This window comes from Spermophilus citellus (assembly GCF_964194105.1).
Source record: "Spermophilus citellus genome assembly, chromosome: 8".
Taxonomy (NCBI): domain Eukaryota; kingdom Metazoa; phylum Chordata; class Mammalia; order Rodentia; family Sciuridae; genus Spermophilus; species Spermophilus citellus.
Genome location: NC_138189.1, coordinates 9,013,792 through 9,031,967, shown reverse-complemented (window position 1 = coordinate 9,031,967; position 18,176 = coordinate 9,013,792). Strand labels below are relative to the sequence as shown.

General features: G+C 34.9%; 1 protein-coding gene across 3 annotated transcripts in view; it reads left to right on the top strand.

Moving 5' to 3' along the window:
• RAB28 (RAB28, member RAS oncogene family) overlaps window positions 1-18,176 on the top strand; it is an 83,185-nt gene that overhangs the window by 59,997 nt on the left and 5,012 nt on the right. For 2 of the 3 annotated variants that reach the window (XM_081304722.1, XM_081304720.1), the window contains exons 5-6: window positions 7,428-7,531; window positions 14,423-14,500. In XM_081304722.1, coding sequence (XP_081160848.1) covers window positions 7,428-7,531; window positions 14,423-14,500 — 182 coding nt within the window. Of the gene's footprint in view, window positions 1-7,427; window positions 7,532-14,422; window positions 14,501-18,100; window positions 18,152-18,176 lie in introns of those variants that run through there. The other variant, XM_081304721.1, reaches the window with a different exon arrangement.

Sequence of the window (18,176 nt, the reverse complement as noted above, 5' to 3'; positions counted from 1 at the left end):
CTGAATTAAGCAAATCAACTTAATGCATTATTTCACATAACATTTTTTGTGGTAAGAACACTTTAAAATCTATTCTCAACAGTTTTCAAGATTGTAATATACTATTCTGGGTCTTTTATTATTCCACATGAATTTCCTGATTGTTTTATCTATTTCTACAAGAAATGCTGTTGGGATTTTGATTGGGATAGCATTGAACTTATAGAGAACTTTTGGTAATATTGCCATTTTGATGATGTTAGTTCTGCCTATCCATGAACAGGGTATATTTTTCCATCTTCTGAGGTCTTCTATATCTCTCTTTAGGGTTCTGTAGTTTTCATTGTATAGGTCTTTCACCTCTTTTGTTAGGTTGATTCCCAAGTATTTTATTTTTTGGGGGGATATTGTGAATGGAGTAGTTGTCCTCATTTCCGTTTCAGAGGATTTGTCGCTGATATACAGGAATGCCTTTGATTTATGCGTGTTGATTTTATATCCTGCCACTTTGCTGAATTCATTTATTAACTCTAATAGTTTCTTTGTAGACCCTTTTGGGTCTGTTAGGTATAGAATCATATCGTCTGCAAATAGTGATAATTTAAGTTCTTCTTTTCCTATTTTTATGCCTTTAATTTCTTTCGTCTGTCTAATTGCTCTGGCCAGTGTTTCGAGGACTATGTTGAACAGAAGTGGTGAGAGAGGGCATCCCTGTCTTGTACCAGATCTTAGAGGGAATGAATCAGGCGGTATAGCAATACCAGACTTCAAACTATACTACAGAGCAATAGTAACAAAAACAGCATGGTACTGGTACCAAAACAGGTGAGTGGACCAATGGTACAGAATAGAAGACACAGTAACCAATCCACAAAACTACAACTATCTTATATTTGATAAAGGGGCTAAAAGCATGCAATGGAGGAAGGATAGCATCTTCAACAAATGGTGCTGGGAAAACTGGAAATCCATTTGCATCAAAATGAAACTGAATCCCTTTCTCTCGCCATGCACAAAAGTTAACTCAAAATGGATCAAGGAGCTCGATATTAAATCAGAGACACGGCGTCTGATAGAAGAAAAAGTCGGCTATGATCTACATACTGTGGGGTTGGGCTCCAAATTCCTCAATAGGACACCCATAGCGCAAGAGTTAACAACTAGAATCAACAAATGGGACTTACTCAAACTAAAAAGTTTTCTCTCAACAAAAGAAACAATAAGAGAGATAAACAGGGAGCTTACATCCTGGGAACAAATCTTTACTCCACACACTTCAGATAGAGCCCTAATATCCAGAGTATACAAAGAACTCAAAAAATTAGATAATAAGATAACAAATAACCCAATCAACAAATGGGCCAAGGACCTGAACAGACACCTCTCAGAGGAGGACATACAATCAATTAACAAGTACATGAAAAAATGCTCACCATCTCTAGCAGTCAGAGAAATGCAAATCAAAACCACCCTAAGATACCATCTCACTCCAGTAAGATTGGCAGCCATTAAGAAGTCCAACAACAACAAGTGCTGGCAAGGATGCGGGGAAATGGGTACACTTGTTCATTGTTGGTGGGGCTGCAAAATGGTGCAGCCAATTTGGAAAGCAGTATGGAGATTTCTTGGAAAGCTGGGAATGGAACCACCATTTGACCCAGCTATTCCCCTTCTCGGTCTATTCCCTAAAGACCTAACAAGAGCATGCTACAGGGACACTGCTACATCGATGTTCATAGCAGCACAATTCACGATAGCAAGATTGTGGAACCAACCTAGAAGCCCTTCAATAGATGAATGGATTTAAAAAATGTGGCATTTATACACAATGGAGTATTACTCTGCAATAAGAAATGACAAAATCATAGAATTTGGAGGGAAATGGATGGCATTAGAGCAGATTATGCTAAGCGAAGCTAGCCAATCCTTAAAAAACAAATGCCAAATATCTTCTTTGATATAAGGGGAGTAACCAAGGACAGGGTAGAGACGAACAGTTTGAGAAGAAGATTAACATTAAACAGGGATGATAGGCGGGAGGGAAAGGGAGAGAGAAGGGAAATTGCATGGAATTGGAAGGTGAGCCTCGGGGTTATACACAATTACATATAAGAGGAAAGGAGGGGTAGGAGAAAAATTATATAAGTGGAAGAAACGATTTATAGTAGAGGGGGTGGAGAGAGAGAAGGGGAGGGGAGGGGAGGGGGGATAGTGGAGAATGGGATAGACAGCAGAATACATCAGTCACTAGAAAGGCAATTTGTAAATCAATGGAGATGTAACTGATGTGACACAGCAATCTGTATACGGGGTAAAAATGGGAGTTCATAACCCACTTGAATCAATCTGTGAAATATGGTATATTAAGAACTATGTAATGTTTTGAACAACCAACAATAAAATAAAAAAAAGATTGTAATATATTGTTATTAATAAGATAAGACATGACAGGTGCTGGCAAAGATGTGCCCACTATTGGGGAGTTTGTTCTTCACTGTCACACCCTACTTCCTCTTCAGATAAATCAGTGAATAATTGAAGAATTATGATTATATTCAGCCCAAGTTTCTTCTACATTTGCCTTAATACAGACAATTGAGACGTTAGAAAGTTACTTTTTATATGGGGCTAGTTCTTATGAATTATCCATCATCTATGGATCAGTGAACATCAAAGGACATTTCTTGGGATATGAGAAATTTTTTTTTGTTAATGATGCTTTCTTCATGATGACCTTTGATCTAATGCAGTTTTTCCTAGAATTGTTTACTGTTTATTAAATACCCTTTACTTCCTGTTGCTCATCACAATCTGTCTCTGTATCTTAGTATACTGGTCACTTTATCCTGGAAGTAATCTGTGTAAACAAATTTGAGTTCTTACATAAATTTAGGGGAGTGATTGTTCCATTGGAATCAGCAGGGCCAACTGAAAGATGAAAGTAACAGCTTTAGATTCAAAATTCTCATGTTTTGCTTTGGAACCAAAGCTGTGAAACTCAATGAAATCAAAACAAAAGTAAGAATGCATGGTACTAAAATATCTGTGGGTGAAGTGATATGGAGTGTGTGGGAGACACAGTTCTTAAGGTTGATTGAGGGCTATGTGAAGAGTCATTTTCTGATTTATTTTTGTATAAATTTGAAGTTTTCCATTAAAGTATTTGGGAGTGTCTGCTTATCAGAAATTCTAGCTTGGGTAGGCTGTGTTTCCTTATTGTTGTTGTTAAAAAAAAAAGCCATAGCAAAATTCACCATCTTAATCATTTTTCAGTGTATAGCTCAGTAAAGTAGCATTCTTATGACATTTTGGAACAGACCTCCAAAACTTTGTAATCTGGCAAATCTGAAATTATACCAACTTCACTTTCTTGTCTCCCTTCATCCCTCTGATAGCCACCATTCTACTTTTTGTTCCTATGAATTTGACTACTTTAGTTACCTCATGTAACTAGAATCACACAGTATCAATTGTTTTTGGGTGAGTGGCTTATTTTACATTGCATAATATCTTCAAGTTTCATCCATGGTGTAGCAGGAGACAGGATTTCCTTTCTTTTAAAGGCTGAGTAACATTCCATTGCATGTCTGTACTACATTTTGTTTACTCATTCATCCATGGATTGAGCTGCTCCCACCTCTGGTCTCATGTGTTTAGTGCTGTTATGAACAGAAGTGTGTTAATATTTTACTCTTTGAGACTGTTTTCATTTCTTTAGGAGATATACCAAGAATTGATGGCTGGATCATATGGTAATTCTATGTCAAGTTTTCTGAGGAATCTTTATACTGTTTTCTATAGCAATTGTGCTGTTTTACAGTCCCACCGATAGCTCACAACGGTTCTGACATCCTTATCAATACTTCTGATTTTTACCCCCCAGTGGTGGCTATTTTACTTGGTTTGAGGTGATATCTCTTAGTAGTTTTAGCTTACATTTCTGATGATCATTTTGGAAGAACTGTCTGTATAATTCTTTTGCTTATTTTTAAATGGGGTTACTTGGATTTTTGTTGTTGAGCTGTAGGACTTTAAAAAAATATATTCTAGATATTAATCCCTTATCAATAATGATTTACAGATATCTTTTCCCATTTTGTAGATTTTTTACTCTGTTGTGTGCTGTGATGCAAAAAAACATTTTAAAGTTTAATTCAGTCACTTTGTCTATTTTTTTCTTCTGAAAAATCATCTCTAACTCCAATATCCTGAAACTTTTCTTCTGTTTAGTCAAAGAGTTTTAGTTTTGGTTTTTTTTTTGGTTAGGTCTTTAATCCATTTTGAGTTAATTTTTGCACATGATATAAGAGTCCAACTTCATTCTTTTTCATGAAAGAATGCCAAAAATTTACCAACATTTATTAAAGAGGCTGTCCTTTTCCCTTTGAGTAGTCTTGAGTGTTGAAGGTCATTTGGTTATATTATATGAGGTTAATTTCTGGGGTTTCCATGATGTTTGGAAGTCTACATGTTTAAGCAAAGTGGAGTTCTCAGTTAACATTTCTTTTATGACTTGCCTAACTCTTCAGGAAATTCTTGTTGTTCAAAAGTAGTGATACTAAAATAGCACCGCCTTTTGTTAACAGAATTCACAAAAGACTAAACAATAGTGATGGGTAAAAATTGTCATTGGGAATTCTTGGGATAGAAATTTCATAATTTGACTTGGAGGAAGGCACATATGCTTTTTGGCATTCATAAAGTTGTGGTGCTTTCTTTTCAAAAATTTATTTTCATTCCGGCTAAAATAGCCATTCCTTCTAGATAAAAAAATTATTTCTAATGAAGAATGAATAATGTTGAAAATATGCTGCATTTTAGTTTAATCCTTCACACAAAGTCATTGTGATAGTTTACTGGATAATAATTTTAAGGATGCTCTTAAAAATAGAAGAAAAAGATTTTCCCAGTGTCTCACTGCAATTTCATCATTATATTTTATGTATTTATTTATATAATTCTTTAGTTGTAGTTGACACAATACCTTTATTTTATTTATTTATTTTTATGTGATGCTGAGGATTGAACCCAGGGCCTCACACATGCTAGGCGAGTATTCTACCACTGAGCCACAATCCCAGCCCCCATCATTATATTTTATATCTTTTTTCTATTTAGAATGAATTGTTCCATTGTCTTCATCCATTAGTATTGCCATAGCAAAATACATGAAACCAAGTAATTTATAAACAAAAGAAATTTATTTCTCACTGTTCTGGAGATTGAGAAGTTCAAGATCAAGGTGCTAGAATGTCCAGTGTCTGATCAGAGCCCCATCTATGTTTCCATGTTGGCATCTTGAGTGCTCTGTCCTTTCTGGTGGAAAGTGGAAAAGCAAAAGGGGATGAATGCTGTGTCCTCACATGGCAGAAGAGTAGAAGAGGGCAAACCCATTGCCTCAAGCCCTTCTATCAGAATTCTAATGTTACTAACAAGTCACAGCCCTCATGACTTAATTACCTTCTAAAGATCCTACCTCTTAGTACTATCACATTCGTAAATAAGTGTAACATATGATTTTGTGGGTGGCATTCAAGCCAAATCCTCTAGTAACCAAGCCCTCTTAAAAGCTGCCTACTAAATTCTAACACATCAGAGAAGAGCTTTGTAGGGAAGTGCTCTTGAGAGCCTTTTATACCTGTTGTCTCATTTTTGAGAATCTCAGCTAATTAAAATAATTTTTATAATTTTTAAGGGCCTTTTATGCTCACAGTATTTGTAGTGGCTTTTTCAGAAACTGGACTGTATATTTTTATGCTGGATTTACATAGCTACAAAACCCCTCCCACAGCAGAAACAGTAATTTCCTTCCATTGCCTGCCTAACATGGTACCTGGAATATAACAGGTGTTCAATAAGAGCTTCTTAAATAAAATATTTTTTTTATTGACCAGTGATATAGTACTGTCTCTTCATGGTTACCTTTATTGGGAAAAATTTTTGTTTGGATAGTAAATTGCTCAGTTATAATTTATATGGTAGATGGGGAGATGGGAAGAAGGAGTGAAGATTAAAAGGAAGAAAGACAATGACAGACTGTTTCATTAGAAAACACAAATTCAAATAGACTTTCAATGACACAACTTCATGTTTTTTTAATTGGATATAAATTTCATTGGGGATTTTTTTTTCTAAAGACAGAATTCATTCTTATTGAATTAGGAAAGTATTTTAGTTTCAATATTATGATGAACTAGATGTATAAACATCAGTGCTAATAGCTTAGTATTTTAGTCTTCCACAAATTGGTGCTTGTGGCATCTGGACATTTTTTGGCCTGGTTTTTATAAATAAGGTCTCAGTGATGTTTAAGGAATAGCAACTTGTCTAAAAAAGAAGAAGAAGAAGAAAAAAAGAACTCTCTATTTACCAAGGTAAGCAATATAAATGGTCTCAGGAATCCCCCACTACATCAGAAATCTGGAGAAAAATCCCTTGAGCCTACAAACTAAGAACCTTCAATATAATTTTAAATAAAGCCTTTTATGAAGCATGAGAACATTTTTTTAGTTGACAATCAATTGCCACTATTATGTAGGCTTACTAGATTTGCAAATTTACAAGTTTTTACAAGTCAGTTGGGTCCCTTCCTCAGGAAATAGGTTTAAGATTTTTTTTTCCTCTATTGACTCAAAGAGCCTAGTTGTCCTTAAGTCCTGTGAATATATTTGCCTTATAATTTGACAGCATTGAGTCAACACCCTTATAGGGTCTGTAGCGTTGTAAAAGGAGAAACTGTTCAATAAAGAATCACATTTGAAAAAATAGAGTGCTGGATAAAAAACCAGTATTGGATATGAGGTCTGTGCTGTACTTTAAAGTACTTTCAGCTATTCAAAGGGACATATCCTTACCCATAATTCCCCAAGTGGACACTTTAGAAATGGAAAAAGAGTTGAATGTGTCTTTGTGAAATTAAACCATGGCTGTAAATAAATTAATATAAATATGTAATGTAATATTGATCTCTTTTAGCAGAATACTGTGTATTTGTGTTATATTAAAGTTAAGATTACAAAACTGTTCTAATTATTAAACTGTTTCAAAATAAATATGTTTGAGTAAATATGTCTTACTTTCAGTTAGTCACAATGTTGAAATGCATTATGTCAAGTAGATTTTTTTTGAGCCTCATCAGTGTGTTTAATTTATATAGATAATAATATGACAGCTCAACTTTTTTTTAAAGCCCATATGTGCCAGTCATTGTGGGCTCTACATGAACTAATTCTGAAAGAACTCCATATTAAAGAAATAAATTTATCATTTCAAGTTTATTAATGTAGAAACTGAAGCATAAAGAAATTAAATAACTTGCCTAGCATTATACAGCTAGTGTCTATGCTAGGGTATAATATTGCAAAGTTAGTCAAATTTAAACATGTAAAAAATGTTTTGATTGACTCTCATAGTGCATTTTTTTTTTTCTCTCTTTAACACTTTTCTAGTTGATTTGGAGCATATGCGAACAGTAAAACCTGAGAAACATTTACGATTTTGCCAGGAAAATGGTTTTAGTAGCCACTTTGTCTCAGCCAAGACAGGAGACTCTGTAAGTAAAATAATGAATACTGTGTATTATAAGTAATGTTTTACTTTTATTTACTAGTATTCCTGGGCAGTAATCTTCTATTTCTTAAATTTTGAAACAAATTAATTCCTATTGAAGGCATAAAAGAGATAACATGCTTATCCTGATTATCTTATTTTTATAACTAATTTAGTATTATTTTATTATTTTAAGGAATATTAAAATTCAAAGAATTAAAATAATATAAATCACCCATAATCCCCACATCCAGAGGTGACTGTTCTTTATTTCATGTGATTCCTTTTAGTCTTCATTTTTTAGTATTCACAAGCACTAGTACTGCTACTGCTAGCAGTTTTCACTTATTGAGTACTTACTCTGTGACAGGTGTTGTACTACCGTGATTATCTCCATTTCAAAGGTAAATCTTATGAGAGGGCATGTAAGAGGGCCCAGGTTACCAAGCTGATAATTAGTGGAGGTAGGACTCTGACCAAGTAGTGATGTTCCAGGGCCCCTCTCCAATCCACAGTAAATATTAAAGTGTTAAGATACAATATAGAAATACTTCTTAAAATTTTATTTACTATTTTTATCTGAAGAAAACTTCCCCATATCATTTAATAATATTAGATAGATTTAATAATCCATTAGGTAAATGTTTTAGAATATAAGTTTTGAACATAATGTTCTAATGTAAAATTTTGTCCATAAGATTTTGATGTTTTGATTTTTTCTTCAGATGGAGTCTTTGATAAGGGATTGAAATATTGTAAATTACTACCAGAAAGGCTAAATTATAGTCATCAGCATTGTATGATTATATACTACTACACCCTTTTTAACATTGAGAATTTATTTATTTTAAAGTCTTTATCAATGTGGCAGGCAAAAAAAAAAAAAAAGAAAGGAAGAAAAAGAAAAGAAAAAATACTTCACCATTGAAATTTGAATTTCCTTGAAATTAAAATTGAATCTTTGAAAATTTTATTAACTATTCATTTTCTGTTATTATCAGTTATAATTTTCTTTTTAAAAATTTTTTAATTTTTTAAAATTAGTTACACATGACAGTGCAATGATCTTGACATATCATACATTTGAATCAGATGGGGGTATAATTTCTCATTTTTCTGAGTGTACAGGTTGCAGAATCACATTGGTCATACAGTCATGTATATACATACAGCAATACTAGTGTCTATTTTATTCTGCTCTCCTTCCTATCCTCCCCATCCCCCCTCCCCTCCCCTCCCATCACTTCTCTCTATCCAATCTAATGTGACACACTTCTTTTTTTTCCCCTACATCGTCATACATGTATTCTGTATAATGATGAGGGTCTCCTTCCATCTTCCATGCAATTCCCCTTCTCCCTCCTTTTCTTTCCCACCTCTCTTCCCTATTTAGTGGTAATCTTCTTCTCATGCTCTTCCTCCCTACCCCATTTTGAGTCACCCCCCTTATATCAGAGAAGACATTCGGCTTTTGTTTTTTAGGCATTGGCTAACTTCACTTAGCATAATCTGCTCTAATGCCATACATTTCCCTGCAAATGCCATGATATTATTATTTTTTAGTGCTGTGTAATATTCCATTGTGTATAAATGCCACATTTTTTTTTATCCATTCATCTGTTGAAGGGCATCTAGGTTGGTTCCACAGTCTAGCTATTGTGAATTGTGCTGCTGTAAACATTGATGTGGCTGTGTCCCTGTAGTATGCTGTTTTTAGGTCTTTTGGGTATAGTCCAAGAAGGGGAATAGCTGGGTCAAATGGTGGTTCCATTCCCAGCTTTCCAAGGAATGTCCATACTGCTTTCCAAATTGGCTGCACCAATTTGTAGTCTCATCAGCAATGTATGAGTGTACTTTTTTCCCGCATCCTCACCAGCACTTGTTGTTTGACTTTATAGTGGCTGCCATTCTTACTGGAGTGAGATGGTATCTTAGAGTAGTTTTAATTTGCATTTCTCTGATTGCTAGAGATGGTAAGCATTTTTTCGTGTATTTATTGATTGATTGTATATCCTCTTTTGAGAAGTGTCTGTTCAGGTCCTTGGCCCATTTGTTGATTAGGTTATTTGGTTTTTTGTTGTTTAACTTTTTGAGTTCTTTGTATACTCTAGAGATTAGAGCTCTATCTGATGTGTGAGGGGTAAAAATTTGTTCCCAGGATGTAGGCTCTCTATTCACCTCACATATTATTTTTCTTGCTGAGAAAAAAACTTTTTAGTTTGAATTTGTCCCATTTGTTGATTCTTGATTTTAACTCTTGTGTTATAGGTGTCTTATTAAGGAATTTGGGGCCTGACCCCACGTGATGGAGATGAGGGTCAATTTTTTCTTCTATTAGATGCAGAGTCTCTGGTTTGATTCCTAGATCCTTGATCCATTTTGAGTTAACTTTTGTGCATGGTGAGAGAAAGGGATTCAATTTCATTTTGTTGCATACGGATTTCCAGTTCCCCCAGCACCATTTGTTGAAGATGCTATCCTTTCTCCATTGCATGCTTTTAGCACCTTTGTCTAATATAAGGTAGTTGTAATTTTGTGGGTTGGTCTCTGTGTCCTCTATTCTGTACCATTGGTCTACCAGCTTGTTTTGGTGTTAGTACCATGCTGTTTTTGTTACTATTGCTCTGTAGTATAGTTTAAGATCTGGTATAGCAATACCACCTGTTTCACTCTTTCTGCTTAGAATTGCTTTAGCGATTCTGGATCTCTTATTTGGTTTTAAAAAATTCCTATGACCATTTTTATATTAAAAATAACAATATTTGTTATTCTTTTTTTTTTTTTTTTGGTAAATGCTCACTGCTATTCAGGGTTTAATTTGTTTTTTTTTTTTTTTTTTTTCCTTTTGGTGCTGGGGATTAAACCCAGGGCCTTGTGCATGACTGCTTTTTTTCTTGACAATTTCATCCAAAAGAAGTTTGAAATTTTTCTGTGGTTTAATCTTTGCTATTTTTCTAGTATGATATCCTTTATAGTTTTTATGACTAAAATAAATATTAAATAGTATAAAGGGTACTTCATTTTTGGGGGGTTAGAGCCACTTAATTTGGTCTCTTGGAACTCTTTCTTCCAGGATTACATGAACATGGGCACATGCTCCATGTGCCATTTAAAGCATGGTTTTAGTACTTGATAAACTTGTCTATGAATTCACTGAGCTTCTGCCCTTAAATCTTCCTTTTGTCATTTTAGGATGATTTTAACTTTCAATATTTTAGCTTGTGATTAGCTTGGTATTTTATGTACTTATGTTGAAATGCTCAATGTTTTCTTTATAAATACATCTTTGAAATGGTTTGTTCTTGTGGAATCAGTACTTTTTGTTGTCTTTAGCTCCAGGTTACTTTCCCTCCTTGATTGTGTTGAGATTACAGTACTTTCTCTGATACTATCTCTGTCATAATTGTTAGTGATTTCAGCATCTTTGTCTTCCACCACACTGAAGCCACTCATTCCTGAGAGTGTCATTAAAAATTATTGCAGTCCTTCTCAGTATCAGTAATCACTGATTACCACCCTACTCTGTCTTTCCAGCTCACAGCCTGAATTTCCCAACACACCCAGTGTTTTAGTCGGCTTTTTTTTTTTTTTTTTTTTTTTGTTTTTTTCTGCTTGATCAAAAGACCTCACAAGAGGGCTGGGGATGTGGCTCAAGCGGTAGCGCGCTCGCCTGACATGCGTGCGGCCCGGGTTCGATCCTCAGCACCACATACCAACAAAGATGTTGTGTCCGCCGAGAACTAAAAAATAAATATTAAAAAAATTCTCTTTCTCTCTCTCTCCCCCTCCTCTCTCACTCTCTCTTTTAAAAAAAAAAAAAAAAAAAAAAAGACCTCACAAGAAACAATTAAAGGAGAAAAAGTTTATTTTGGTGCTTCCTGTTTTAGAGGTCTCAGTTAATAGAGGGCCAGCTCCATTGCTCTGGGTCCAAGGTGAGGCAGAATATCATGGCAGAGTAAAGTAGTTCAGGACAAGACGCCAGGAAGCAGAGACTTTTCCATTCATGAGTCAAAATATATACTCCAAAGGCGTCCCCAAGGACCTACCTCCTCAGCCATACCCTGCCTGCCTAGAGTTACCACCCAGTTAATCCATTCAACTGGATTAATGTACTGATTAGGTTAAGGTTCTCAATCATTTCACCTCTGAACTTTCCTGCATTGTTTCACACATGAGTTTGGGGGGACACCTTATATCTAAACCATAACACTGAATAGTTTATTTTAACCTAACCAAGACCTTTAAGACATTGATTCTAATGCCATTTTAAAATCCCTAACTAACTTGTTAAATTTTTTTCCCCTAGTCTCTTTTTATGTCCTTATTTTTGCCTCCTCCTAACTAAAATCTCATGGCCAATCCAAACCATTACTGTACATATTCCCTCAGTTCCTTTTCCCCTCATTCATATTGTCATACTCACTTGGCCAAATCTTAATTATGCTTTAAACCAAGCCTCCACTTTCCTGTGACTGCAGCAAGGCATGTGACCACAAAAAAAATACAGAGGCATGCCAGATATTTCACTTCAAATTTACAATGACGAACTTCAAGTGGGCCCTTAATGGTGCTTGGTGATTGTGCCATGTGTTCCTACTCTGTCATTTCACCCTCTTATCTAGATATCTAGATGACTGTTTCATAGCTTTTCTTCTCTCTTCAGATGTCTAAAACATTCTCACTCTCTCTACTGGTGACCCTGTTTCCTATTTTCTAAGAAATTTGAAACAAAGAGAAGACAACTTTCACATACGCACATTACCACATCTATAGTAATCCCTTTGCTCTCTCCTGCACAGCTGTTCCCAAACCTCTTCCCCATGGTCACTGTGGGATCTGTGCTCCTAGGAAGGTAACCCTCCATTATGTACTTCAGTAGTCCCATTTCCCTCTCCCTAATCTATGATATAGCAGTTCACTTTTTCCAGAATTGTCTTTTTTTCCATGTACTGGATTATAATGTCAGCATACAGGATATTATGACTTATCTTAAAAATAAGAAGACTCTTAATTCCACCTCTCTCTCTTGCTATTACTTTATTTCTTTCCTCACTTTCTTGCAGAAGGCCTTGATAGAGTTATCTCCAGTTCCTCTCCTTTCAGTTTTTGTTCCAGCAAACTTTTGCCCCTACCCAAACTGCTATGGCCAGAGTTCACCAGCAACCTCTTTTTTGCTTAATCCAGTGGACATTTCTTCATCTCCATCTTTATTACTTAGTAATTGCATATAAAATAGTTGATTACTCTCCCTTCTTTGAACTAGATTCTTCATCTAGCTTCCAGGATTCTATGCCTCCTGATTTCATTCTACTTAAGTAGTCTCTCATCTTGTTTCTTGAACCTGTAAATATTAGAGTGCTGTAGGGCTCAGTTCTTGGGTGTCTCATTTTCTAAACTTACTCCATTAGCACCTGATTTAGTTTCATGGCTTTGCCTAGACTCGTAGATCAAACTACCCCCTTGACATCACTACTGAGATGTTTAACAGTTTAAACACATGCAGAATTGACCTCTTGATATTCTCTTCTCAAATCTCAGTCTTCCCCACTTCAAAAATGGCATATCTATCCTTCCAGTTGCTCAGACCAAGAAAATTTTGGTCATACTTGACTCTCCTTTCTCTCACAACCCACATCTATCCATCACCAATTCCTTTTGGTTCTACTTTAATGATAAATTCAGATCCTGATGGAGTTGGTTTCTTACCAACTCCACTGCTACTACTTTGGTTTAGTTTCCATAATCTCTTACATAAATCTCCTTGTTGATTTTTCTTGTTGTTCACTTTTGATTCTGTAATGAATGCTCAACACACCAACTGGACGGGTCCTACTAAAATAAAAGTCTGGTCAGGCCATTCTCCCATGGCTTTCATTTGTGTTCCAAGTAAATGCCAAATTTTTCCCTAGCCCACAAGATCCTACATGATTTGTACCTCCTTCATCTCATTGCCCATTTTCTTTTATGATCGCTCTTTTTCTTTCTGTTATACCACATTAGCTTTTCTGTTGTTCTTTTAACATTGACCATCAGTGAACTAAAACATGCTTTTTGGAGTAAAATTGCATAAGCCTCTCAAAGGTATGTATCTCTTTTTTATTAGAAATTATAGTTATTAAAGTTGTAGTAAATATTCATTGAGTAATCATGAGATTTGGAGAGCTAGGCATATGGCAGGACACTTTTGAGGTAAAGATAAGTTATAGTGCAATAAATGTCAGGATAGAAGTTCTGAGAATCATAGTGGACCTGCTGTAAGCTGACTATGTATGAAAGACTGTTTATAGAAAAGCTTCTGTAGATTTCTGTTTAACTATAATAGTAGTGGAGTATATTGTTCCTTTATTCTGAACTGATAAAATACAGTAAAGAGTAGCAAGCTGTTTTACTGAAGAGACATGGAGAGTTTGTTGAAATTGATAGGAAAACCAGAAAGATTATTAACTAGTTGAAAAGAAAAACCTTTTAAGATAGACCAGAGTGAGCTCAGTGGACCAAAATAGAGCTGACAGTGACAAACCAGAGCATTAAGTTATAGATTAATTCATTTTTATTTTCTTTTAGGAATTATGGTAGTTTGTTATGCTAGTAGGTGTGTGTTTTAATGTGGTGGGTTATACTTGTCATGTTAAATATTTACAAACATATGCTTTTGGGATAAATACAAATTTAGACTAATTCATTGAATTTCATGGACTTTCAAACTATGGTTTAATGATTTGAAAAATGATAAGTTGTTACACATGATCAATAAAGTTTTTTTTTTTTTGGAATCACATGCTACATCATATTTTTGCAATTCTTCCTGTTATCGATTTTTAGAAAATTTAGCTTATTTGAAGGTAACTTTAAGTATGACTATTTTAAATCATGAGAACCTATTTTTGTTATGTAGGTCTTCCTGTGCTTCCAAAAAGTTGCTGCTGAGATCCTTGGGATAAAATTAAACAAAGCAGAAATAGAACAGTCACAGGTGATTATCTTGAACTGTATATTTTAAAAAATTAATGAATTTTTAACAAATCATTAGTTTTTGTCTATGAATCGCATTCATGCATTCTATGTACATATCCTGTAAAACCTTAGATTATGTGTATGAATCAGTATTAATTGCAGAAGATGAAGGATATTAACTTTGTACCAAATTATCATGATCTTGAAACTTCATTTTATCCCTTTTGGTGGAAAGAAAAAGATTAATGAAAATTTTATCAGTGGCTAATTGATGGGTTAAAATTCTGACTATATTGTTTTGTATTTCTTCATTTAAGTTCTTTCAGGGCTAATCTGTTCATCTTTAAAACACTCTCCACTATAATATTAGTTCTTGATGTTATCTTGTCAGTTTAATAGTGTTATTGGTTATTGAGAATTTCTGTGTTCTTTCACTATTCCTCGATAGTCGCCTTAGACTTAAAACAAATGAATACTAGCAGTCAAGAACTTGACAATGCCATCTTGATTGTACTTAAGTCTCATGTTTGATAGAATGAAAAATTAGAGTAGCAGTCTGCAGTTAAACTTCATAAGTGGTTTGGTTAGAAGCAACAAACTAACAACATTTCCCCTCAATTTTCTCCACCCTTCCTACTTTGCTGTACAGCTAAAAAGGTATAATTATCTTTTCCCATCCTTAAATTTTTCTTCCTTTTAAACTTATTTCTGTGTCACATTCTTGTGGCTACTGTGTGTGTGTGTGTGTGTGTGTGTGTGTGTGTAAATAATTGGAGCAACTATCAATTGAAAAGTTTTACATGGAGGAGGTGGTTATGTCTAGGACTCGATTAAAAGTTGGAACTTGGAAATTTGGTACTTTTAATTTTCATGATTTAAAGATGTTTATTTCAGCACTTTCCATGGCCAGATACAAAGGTAAGATATTTTATGCTGTGTAAACAGGTCCCAAGCACATAAAAAATAGTTTCTTGGTTTTGGTTTGGGAGAATACAAGAAAGAAGAGTCAAGATGACTTGTTTGATCACACAGACTCCTGTAGACCTCAGAGATCCTTTGGTTTTCTGCTTTTCCCCTTCTTTTTCTAAATGATGTTTATTGCTGATTAATTGGAGTCTGTGGATAATTATCAAACAGTCAATGATTTATTGATCATGTATTATATACACAATATCATGGTGGATGTAAGAAAGAGTTAAAGGAGTTTAAAATTGTAGTTTCTGTCTCTAGTAAAGAAAATTAGTATATTTTATGCCAGATACTGAACTATCTCGTTTATTCTTCAGATTAACTCTCTGGGACAAGTGGCATTTCATTATTTTATGGCCAGGACACTGTTTCTGTGAATAAGCTAAGTAACATGATCACTAAACCATGGGTAGGGAGTGGTGAGGCTGTGATTTGAACATAGGTCTGTCTGACACAAGTTCCTCTGCTGTCACTACTTTACCATGTTGGGGGAAGGTGTATAGAGCAGTTTGGAATGCAGAGGAAGAAAAGGGCTGAAAATGAGCTGACATGAACAATGTACCTGGGTAGAGAAGCTTAGATCATATTTAGGAAACAAAAGAGCAGTTTGATTAAAATAAGTGACAATTTGTATTGGAGTATAAAGGGAGTTTGAGAAAAGATCATAGGAATTTTTGAATGCCATATTGATGAACGTTATCAATAGCAAGAGGGAAATAATTTTTATGTAGGGAATAAAGCAATTTTGATATAGAATTAATTTATTGGGGTATTTTTGTGTATGGTTGGATAGGAAGGGGATTGAGGTAAGGAGACTGGGTTACTGCTATTTTGGGATAAAGACAAGGTCAAAGCAGAGCCAAGAAGAATTTGTAGGGTATGTGGAATGATTCGATAAGAGAGAGAACCAGAAGTCCAATATAACTCTAAGATTGCTTGCCTAGAGGAGTGGAGACAAGGTCCTCCAGTGATTGGTGGCTATACTTAGGATGAAAAACATGCTGGTCTTTCACAGGGGTATGAGCTGCACTAAGGAAAAACTCTTGCATTTGGCCTGAGCTGTGTGGGTGTTCAGGTTGCAGGAAGACCCCCCAAAGAGGAGGAACTGGAAAAATTTTAAAAGGCAAAATTTTCCAGAAAACTTTACTTTTCTTAGTTCCCTCTTGTCACAAGGGCATCCAGTTACTCTTGATTTAGAGGAGTGTTTAACACCTAGGCATATTTAAACTAAAGAGATGTTGGACATGTTAACTAAACAACCCTCTACCCTCTGTCCCTGCACACTGCCCCTTGTTTACTGTGCTTTGAGGTTTCATTCTGTCTTCAGCTTATTGGTGGAGCTTGATTTTAATTCATGAATGTGAAGATAAATGTAAGATACTGAGCCCTCCTCTGTCTATCGTGTCTCAGAATTCTTTATGTACGGTGGGAAGACTCATTATCCCTCCCTAAACCTGATGAATTGGTAGAGGTGCCAATTCAATTATTAATTTCACAATTGGTATTTTTCAGTGAAATAATTTTGAAAGTTCGCTTAAAGGAATAAGAAGTTTTAGCTGGGTCTGGTGACATGTGTCTATAGTCCTAGCATTCAGGATCGCTTGAGCCCAGGATTTCACAGTTCAAGACTAGTCTGGGCAACAGAGTGAACCCCCATCTCAAAAGAGAGAGAAAACAAGAGAAAAAAAGAAAGAAGTCCTATGGGCGGGGGGTGGGGGGAATTCTGCAGGTTTTCCATATTTGAAATATTTCTTGAGGGGATTCAAGGTAATGTTTGAGAGTATTTTATATTATTTTGAGGAGAAAATTAATGTCAGAAAATTAATGTAACATGGGAATTCATGCTGTAGTAATAATTTAATTTCTGACATAAACATTTATAAAAGAGGTTTCCGTGTTAGTTTCATTCACTGGTTATTTAAAGGGATTTTGATATTTTAGTTCTAACCCAGGTTGCTTTTGTGTGGGAATCATAAAGTCAGGTTATCAACACATTTTATAAGTTTTGTAACAAAACAGGGAAAGGAAGAAAGGAAAGTGAATGCGATTTATTAATGCAGCAAACATTTTGAGAGTCTGTTCATTGCCAGGGAGCATACTAAAATCTGTGAACAGAGATGAATAAGGTAAAGTCCCTATCTTCAAGGAGCTTCAGGATAAATGGAGCAGGAAAACATTTAAACAATTAGATACGTTACAGATGCATTTCTCACAATCCCTAACTTAGTTAATAATTTTATTTGCATTATTTATCAATATTTCTCCTCCCCCAAATATTTCCCTCTAAGATAGTGTGAAAATTGGGACTGTTGTTAACAGGTGTTCTGGTTTCTCAGATTGTTCCTATGTTTCTGTTTGAAAAATAGAGCTTCAGAGGAAAAATAAATTTCTAACTGCTGTTCTCCAGAAAGTCCAGTGTTTAGCTTTTTAATAATTCACTGGATAACCTGTGATGAATGCACAATCTTTTTTTTTTTTTAAATCTTAATTGCATAGAAGTTTTGCCATATATGCTTTTGTTAAGGGTTGTAAATACATTGTTTGCCTTGGCATTTTTCTTGTCAGTTAATAAACTAAGAATTTGTTTAATTAGGTATGCATTAGTTTCTTAAAAATTTCTGTAATGTCTGGTACATTGATGTCTCCTCAGATCATTTTCATACTGTATATGACAGTGTCTACATAGGACCTAGCATGTGGTAAGCATGCTCTAGATTTCAGTTGAG